Here is an 8,201-nt window from a genome sequence, read left to right as displayed (position 1 = left end):
ATTTTTTTTTTTTTAAGGGAAAGAGAAGCGCCTGCCACGAGACGAGCCCCCTGCCCTGCCCTCGGCACCGTCCCCGCTGGCGACGCGGCGAAAGCGGGTAGCTGTCACCCTGACTCCCAATTACTTGTTGACCAGTTTAAAAAACAAAAATCAAAACATAATTCATTGAAATGCAGTATCAAAATTCTCCTCCGTATGCTACAATACAGGGTGAGCACTTCTGCTACACAAATACTTTTATTTCCCGTTATTTCTTTTTTACCCTTTAGTACAAAACGCTGAAACGCAGGCCTGTGCGGGGATGGGGTTTGCTTCATTGAAACCTATATACCAGAAGACACAAGACCATATAGCCACAGGACCCTACCAAAGCCAGCCCCTTCCCCCCACCACACACAAACCCTACTTGTTAGTAAACTTTGTTTTAAAAAATTGTATTTTAAAGGTTATCAATTCTAATTCTTTACTTTCATTTGAATACAAAACACATAAGTTGCTATTATCTTTCGTGGCTCCCTGAGCTGAATTTACTATGCTTTCTTTGAAATCATTCCTCATCGTTTATGTCCGAAGAGCAAGAAGGGCTTGAGCAGAGGTTTCCTAAACAGGGACCTCCTGTTTTCTTCAAACGAACGAGCACAAAAATCCATATAAAAACTTGATTGTTTTGCTGATGTCCCGTCAGCAGCTGGAGACCCAACCGGCTTCGCTTCGGTCCATACAGTGTTCAAACATGACTAACACACTGAACAACTCACGTGTACAACAGTAGGAACAACTTTCACCAGTGGACACCTTTGCTCAGTCTGGTTACAAGCTGCGTGTCAGAGGAGCGACCCGAGCGGGCGCTTCGGGGGAAAGGAAAAAAAAAATTGCCACCACCAAAACCATCAGTGGAATACAATTACAGCAGACGAAAAATACACAACTAGTGTACCAGGAGGGGGCCCCCACCCTTCCGATTCTATTTACTAGTCCGTTATTTACATTTTTCACAAGTCTTATGCAGAATGCACCAAAAAAAAGTCACAATAAAAAATAAGTCCTGTATAGTGCCACCAAAGCGCAGACGGAAAGAACCAGAAAACCAAAAAAAAATAAAAAAATAAAAAAATAAAAAAAAGAAACCAAAACCCTAAAAACCAAAACAAAAATTTTGTTTAGGGCTTCAATGTGTGCCATATTTGCAGACCTCCAAATGAATCCGTACGTTTTCTAGCCAGGCCTCCAACGCGAAACGCCGCCGAGCCGCCTCGGTCCGCGCGCGCCTGGCCGAGCCCGGGGACCGGCGCGGCTGGCAGGACCGTCCCCGGCCGCGCGGCCGCTCCCGTCCGTCCGTCTGTCCGTCCGCCAGAGTCCTGCTGGAGCCGGCAGCCCCGTTAAAATCCACAGTTAATAGATGACCTCGTAGACTGTGGCCTTCTTGTCCCCGGAGCCAGTTACGATGTATTTGTCATCTGCCGAAATGTCACAGCTTAAGACAGACGAAGATTCCTTTGACTGGAAGAGGAAGGAGCGGGGAAAAAAGGCACAAGTCAGCGTGGCTTCCCGAGGAGGCTGCTGCAGCAGCGCTTCCCGCGCCCGGGGCCGCGTGGAAGTGCAGGACCGCGCGGACGCGCCCGGGGCCGCGCGGAGAGGCAGGACCGCGCGGCCGGTCCTGCCCCGCTCTCCCGCCCCGCAGCCGCCCGTACCTGGAATATGCTCGCCCCGTAGGGCGTCCTCCAGGCGTTGAGGAGGTTGTCTTTCCCGGTGCTCACAAACCATTTCCCTAAGGCCAGGAAGGACGGCGTTAGCAGCCGCGAGACGTCCCGAGTCCGGCTGCCGCTGCCAGGCGAGGGGCGACGGGGGGCACGGGGAGCTTTTACATCCCCCCCTTCTTCCACCCCACCTTGAAGCGGGCTGCGGGCACACACTGCCGCTGCCAGACCAGGCTCGTCCCAGCCCTCCCAGAGCCTTCCAGCTACTCACGCTCCAAATTTTTCTCCGCAGGTTTTCCTAACATGCCTGTCCCAGCCCCTTTCCTACGGAGCCACATCCTACGCTCCTGCTCCGAGCACTGCGCCCGTGCCCCGGCACAGCTTCAGATGCTCTCTGCCCCATCACAATTTTCTTTATTTGCCAATTGGCACCTTTGATTAAGGTTTTACAGGAATAATCCCCAATTTTGTCACCCACAAGACAAATCCTGCTGGAAGCCTCTGTGCTGAGCCCACTGCTGTGGCCTCGACCCTGCTGTGCATGGCACCTTGCTGCAGAGCTGGCCGCCGCAGTCCTCGCTCGAGGTCTTGTGCACAGGGCTAGCTTTAACCCAAGCAACTTTAAAGGCTGGAGGAACTTACCGCAGTAGGCAAACTTCAGCGAAAGGACGCAGCTCTCGTGGAGGTGCAGCTGGTATTTGTCGGGCTTAGTGTGGTGCAGCACCTCCACGTTGCTGCTCTCCATCCCCACCGCCAGCCACTCGCCCGTCGGGCAGTATCCCAGCGAGAAGATCTGCAAGGACACACAGACGGCCTCAGGGATGGGGGCTCCCAGCCTCCTCCGCCGGGCAAACCCCGGCGAGCCGGGCGCCACGCGGCCACCCCCGGTGCTAACGTGCGTCGTGGTCCGCCACCGGTCCCGCGGGTGGAAGGCAGGTCCCCACCGTCAGGGACCGAAGCTGAGCGCCCGAGGCACGAGCGGGACCACGCGACGGCGACCTAGGGATGGATCTGCCCTGCTAGCAAGGGAAGTTCACGCTCGCTGCCCGCTCTTCCCCACCTCACGTGCAGGCACGACTCAACCCGAGCGCAACTGCCGAGCTATCGCTGCAGAGCACTGCCCGGCTCCAGCTCCGGCTCCACCAGGGCACAGGACCAATAGCAGCCACGCAGCAGAAAGGCTCTACTTTAATACATCTTGATTTTTCAGGGAGACATTCGGGCACGTCAATGATGGCACCAGGCTGTACCGAGCACGCGATTCTCTGCAGCACTGCCCATTTCTCTTCTCTCCGATCCAGGCACAGTTTAATAAAAAATGAAGGCCCGCAGCCCTCTGGCTGAGCTTTGCCCGCAGAGCTGACAGCAAGGCCAGCGATTCAGAAGAGAAACGGCCTGACGGGCTGGAAAGGACGCGGCCCAGTCCTCGCAAATCACCAACTGTCCCGCGCTGTCGAAACGCCGGGTTCAACAAATCCGGGAGCCAGAAGAAAACGGCTCTGCCCCAGCAGCATAATCCTCCTCCCTGTTCTGAACGAGGCACCCCAGGCTGAAACACAGCCTCTTCCAGGGACAGGACTCCCGCCAGGGTATTTATGTATTTGGACAGAAAGTATCTTTCTGGCATTCTCCAGAACAGGGGACTCTGCATGGAAGGCAGCGCGACTAAATAAGCTCTAAGTCATGGTTCCTCGCAACTGGAAACCACGGCGGGGCGGGCTCTGCGTGCCTGGCCTCGCACTGCCAAGTGCTACTACAGGGGAAATCCCGGCCGCCAGGGCCTTGGGGTAGCAGCTGGGACCCGGCAGAGACCTCGGAAACGCTGCCGCCTCTCTGCACCCTCAGCACGCGCTCGCGTTTTCCCGTCGCACGGTATTTATGGAGCTTGCCGGCCAGCCTTGAAGAGCTGCAGCAGGATTTGGAAGCACATGCACACGTTAAGTGGGAGCTGGGGCTTCGGAGCTGTGGCACGAGCCCTGGGGACACGGGGACTGCTCCATCTCCACAGATACGGCCACGTCTGCTCCCAGTAGGACACCAAGTCCCAGCTCTGCCCCGCTGGACACGAGCTCTGGGGAGCTCCCCAGGACGCAGGTGCCGGGGCCCTGCAGCGATCCCGCGGGTGCTGGGCACCGAGAGCGCGCGGCAGGGCCGGCGAAGACCTGAGCAGCATCCCCAGGCACACAGCTTAACGGCAGCCTAGTCTTGCAGCAGATGAAAAAGCAATGAAAGAGGAGCCAAAACAACAGCCAGAGGAGCCCTGCAGCTCTTACTCTCTTGAACACTTTTACATTACACCTGGGACATCCCTGCACGAAGCTAGCGAGGGCTGGCAAAGACCATCCTCCAAGCAGGAAAAGCCTCGCATCGCTACTGCGCAGGGGTCAGTTGCTCCTGCCACCTCCGAGCGGCCGGGCCAGCTTCTGTGCTGGTGGATAAGCCCTGCGGGTCTCCTGCCTCGAGAGTGCATCCAGCCTGCGGCTGCCACCTCCTTGGGTCGACGTGCACCACGCAAGACTAAGCGCTCAGCAAGGCAGCGAGCTCCGCAGCACAGCCAGGACGTTTCCCCCCTTGCAGGGCCCAGGGGCACCCAGCGCTTACCTGGGACGTGAAGTCATGCTGCTGCAGCTGCCTGCCTTCCCGTAGGTCCCAGGAACGCACCGTGTTGTCCAGACCACCCGTCCACAGCTTCGTACCATCGTGTGAGATATCTATGCAGCTGGCACCATCCGTGTGGCCTTGGAATTGCCTTCAAAGAAAGAAATTTAACCCTTCAAGGAGGAGCGTTAGCAAAAACCACGTAGGTGATTTCAAAGGAAGCTCAGAAGACACCTGCCGCTGTGCAACCCAAGGCTAAGAAAGGCAAGACGCAGGGAGCTGAGGCATGAAAAGGGAAGGAGGCGTTTTAAACAGAGCAGTCGGGGAATCATGTTTCTGATGTGCCCTACAGGCCTCCTACGGGCTTTGCGGGGAGGAGGGAGCTGCCTGCCTGACATGCCCTACCCTGCACTATGCTCTCCAGAAACCCCAGTGTGTCCCTACAGCCATTTCCACTTCGGTTGCATTTTCAAGGCTTTCCTCACAACCAAGGGCATCTGGAAACCCAACTGTTCTCCTCTCATCCCCTTAATTCAAGCTCAGCCACTGGCAAACTAGCAGCTAGCATGAAAGAAGGTCTCCTTTGCCAGGGCACGCCAGCCTGAAGGAGCCCATTCAATTAAGTTAAGGGCAGAAAGCGCCACAAGTTGGCTCTCTCGTTGCCATCCCTGAGGTTCTCATACCAAAACACAGCCAAAAATATCCCAGATCATACACGAGCACAATCAGCTTGCTCCAAAGCTCCCCACCCTCCTGCTTTGGCCACGCACGCGGCTAGAGGCACACGCACCTGACGAGCGTTTGGTTGTGCAGATCCCACACGGCGATGTTGCCGTCGCTGCAGCAGGAGAAGCAGACCTTGGCATCGGGGCTGATGGCCAGGGCGTAGCAGGCCGGGGCGGAGGAGGTCAGCTCGGCCTTGATGCGGGGCGTGGGGGACGCCAGGTCCCAGATGGTGAGCGTGCTGGCCTCCCCTCCCACGATCAGCGTGCGGCCGTCGGGCAGGAGCTTGCAGGAGCGGATGTAGTTATCCCTGTTCTGGGGGCGGGAGAGCAACAGGAGGGATGAATAACCCACCGCGCCAGAGACCAGGACACCGGAGGGGACAAGTTCTGCTTAGTGACGAGCACATGCGGTGGGGGCTCGCGCAGGTGTCAGGGATGCTCCAGGCCCCCGGGCGAGGGGACACGGTCCTGCCCCGAGCCCACCCTCCCCTTACCAGGCAGTCCAGCTGCGAGATGGGGCTCTTGCTGCCCGGCTGGCTGATGTCCCAGATCTTCACGCAGCCTTTGCCCCCGGTGTAGACGTGCCTGGTGGGATTGCTGATGGTCACGGCGCACACCACCTCGCCGTGGCTCAGCGTGTTGATCTGGCGGGCGTGCCGGGGGATGCCGGGGCCCGCGAGGGCGTCGTGGGGAAAAGGCACCGGCTGCATCTGCCCGTCGGCGCTCACGTGGAACGAGTAGGCTCTGCCGAGGGAGGGCAAAGGAGCCGTCAGCCCCGGGCAGCGAGCGCCGCTGCAAACGCCGCAGCACCGCGACCGGAGACGCGAGGAACGGAGAGGGCTTACGGCTTTCCTCCGGGGATGGAGGCCAGGCTGGTGGGCAGTCCGGGGGCCCTCATGGGCGGGTGCGGGTCGAAACCAACCTGCCGAGAGACACGGGGATGAGGGCGGCCCGTGCCGCGAATGCGGCCGAGCAGCTCCCGCCCCGCGAGCCCAGGCCGGCGCCGGTCAGAGCACGGCGGCTCCCACTTCTCCCCGACTACTGCAGAGCTTAATGCTACTTTTCTATTTTTTTTCCCTCCTCCCTCAGCAGTAAGGGGAAAGGACTTGGGAACTAGCCAAGGGTCTGCAGCGACGGGGCCAGATGCACTCGCCGCGTCCCAGCGCCACGAGCAGCCAAGCCGTGCCCCAGCCCTGCACCGTGCCCCGGCGGAAACCCCCCCCCGCAGCGTTTTCGCTGTCATTTTGCTTGGGTTTCGCCTCGGCCATATGCGAGCGGGCATTCAGGGAGAAAAGGGGAAGGCGGCGGCACGGCGAGCATTTCCCAGGGCAGCAGCTAACGGGAACGCCGGTGCGTGCACGCGCTCGGGCACCCTCCGACAGCAAGGAGCCGCCGACACCGCGGCCCACGCCGCGGAGCCCCCCTGCCCCGCTTCCCCCCGCCCGCGAGCCAGAAAAGGAGCTAAAAGTGCTACGTACAGCTCCAAAGCTCACCATTGGCGACCGGCCGTAGGCAGCAGCGGCAGCGGCGGCAGCGCTCATCTGCGGAGGGATGTTGTGGAGCCCGGCGTAGGCGCCGGGGCTGGTCAGGGAGCCGTTCATCTCGTGGTGCCCCATCATGGCGAAGGGGGCCGCGTACGAGCCCCCGATGGAGATGGGCGTCCTCAGGGCCGAGGCTGCGGGCAGCGGAGGGACGCGGTCACGGCGGGGGAGCCAGCCGGGGCGCCGCGCGGCTCCGGCCGGGTCCCCGCTCGTCCCAAAGGAGGGGATGCAAAACGCGATGGCTGCGCCTCCCGCCTTATCCCCTATCCGGCGACGGGGCAGCCCGAGCGACCTGCATCCTCGTCCCAAGCTGGGTTAAGCCCCTGACAAGCCTCGTGTCCCCCGGGCTGCTGTGCTGCCGCTGGGAGCACATGCCGAAGCTGTGCTGGGGGAGCTGGCGGAGCAGCAGTGCCGGGATCCCCGCAGCACCGGGAAGCGCAGGGATCCCCATGGCTCTGGGAAGCATGTGGCACCAGGAAGCGTGCAGCACTGGGGTCCCTGGGGCTCTGGGAAGCACATGGCACCGGGAAGCATGTGTCACTGGGAAGCGCACTGCACCGGGGTCCGTGGGGTGCACATGGCACCGGGGTCCCTGGGGCTCTGGGGAACATGCGGCACTGGGGTCCCCGTGGCTCTGGGAAGCATGTGGCACTGGGGTCCCCGTGGCTCTGGGAAGCATGTGGCACTGGGGTCCCCGTGGCTCTGGGGAACATGCGGCACCAGGAAGCGTGCGGCACCGGGGTCCCCGCGGCACCCACCCAGCGGGTCCATGCCTGTTGGCTTTCCAGGCATCGGCCGGAGGCCGGGGGTTGTACTCGTCCCCGGGGTCGGGGCGTCGTTCCTCGGCGTGGGAGTGTTCGACTTGAGCCCAGGCGTCGACGATTTGTCGTTCTGGCCGGAGAAGGGAGGAAGCAGAGGAGGAGGTTCAGGCGGCAGTGCAAGGCGGGGCGCCCAGCAGCGCCCCGCTCGGCACGGCCGGCTCCGCGGGCGCAGCGCGGCGCAGCACCTACGTGGCCCAAGTCTTTAGTCTTGGAGGAGGGAGTGCTGCTGGACGAGGCGACCGAGGCCGGGCTGGTCGGCGCCTCGCCTTTCTTCAGCCCGCGGGTTTTGTCGATGCCGTTCTCCGGCGGGGAGTGGGCCGGGCTGACGCGAGGGGTGGCGGGGTCCTCGTTGGACACGTCCACGACCAGGTCGTCGCTTTTGTCGCCGTCGCTGTCCTGAAACGCGAAGCGGGTCACAACCCCGCGCGGAGCCCCCAGACCCCGGCGGCACCGCGTCAGGCAGAAGCCCCCCCGGGCGCGCTTGAAAGATTTCACCCCGAACCCGCTTCCCTCCCGTGGAAGTCCAACCCGAGGGACGCCAGGCGCCCCGGCGGGCACCTCCGCCCCTCGTTACGTCCAGCATCGCGTTTTCTGTCCCCGCGCCGCCCAGGCTGGCTCTAGACCGCCTTCGCGACTCACATATCGGCTCATGCTGTCCTTCTCCTCCGCTTTCCGCTTTTTGGAGTCGATGCTGTAGTCCGTGGAGCTCCGGTGCTTCTCACTGGCTCTCAGGCTTTCCGAGGGCGAGACAGAATTATTCTGGAAAAACAGGAAAAAGAAAGAAAAAAAGATTTTTTTTCATAGTTGGAAACGTGAGTG

General features: G+C 60.7%; 1 protein-coding gene across 7 annotated transcripts in view; it reads right to left on the bottom strand.

The window, feature by feature from the left end:
- Positions 1-218: 218 nt before the first annotated feature.
- TLE3 (TLE family member 3, transcriptional corepressor) overlaps positions 219-8,201 on the bottom strand; it is a 29,053-nt gene continuing 21,070 nt past the window's right edge. For 4 of the 7 annotated variants that reach the window (XM_062584162.1, XM_062584163.1, XM_062584165.1 and 1 more), the window contains exons 10-20: positions 8,022-8,141; positions 7,572-7,778; positions 7,320-7,452; positions 6,499-6,695; positions 5,866-5,942; positions 5,515-5,764; positions 5,086-5,333; positions 4,299-4,446; positions 2,340-2,490; positions 1,692-1,768; positions 219-1,500 (exon numbers count right to left, since the gene is read on the bottom strand). In XM_062584162.1, the coding sequence (XP_062440146.1) occupies positions 1,393-1,500; positions 1,692-1,768; positions 2,340-2,490; positions 4,299-4,446; positions 5,086-5,333; positions 5,515-5,764; positions 5,866-5,942; positions 6,499-6,695; positions 7,320-7,452; positions 7,572-7,778; positions 8,022-8,141 (1,716 nt within the window). In that variant the 3' untranslated portion in view covers positions 219-1,392. The remainder of the gene's footprint in view (positions 1,501-1,691; positions 1,769-2,339; positions 2,491-4,298; positions 4,447-5,085; positions 5,334-5,514; positions 5,765-5,865; positions 5,943-6,498; positions 6,696-7,319; positions 7,453-7,571; positions 7,779-8,021; positions 8,142-8,201) is intronic. The other 3 variants (XM_062584164.1, XM_062584167.1, XM_062584168.1) reach the window with 1 other exon arrangement.

This window comes from Rhea pennata, chromosome 10, assembly GCF_028389875.1.
Source record: "Rhea pennata isolate bPtePen1 chromosome 10, bPtePen1.pri, whole genome shotgun sequence".
NCBI lineage: Eukaryota > Metazoa > Chordata > Aves > Rheiformes > Rheidae > Rhea > Rhea pennata.
Note: the sequence above shows the minus strand (reverse complement) of the source record. Positions and strands in the feature narration are given on the sequence as shown.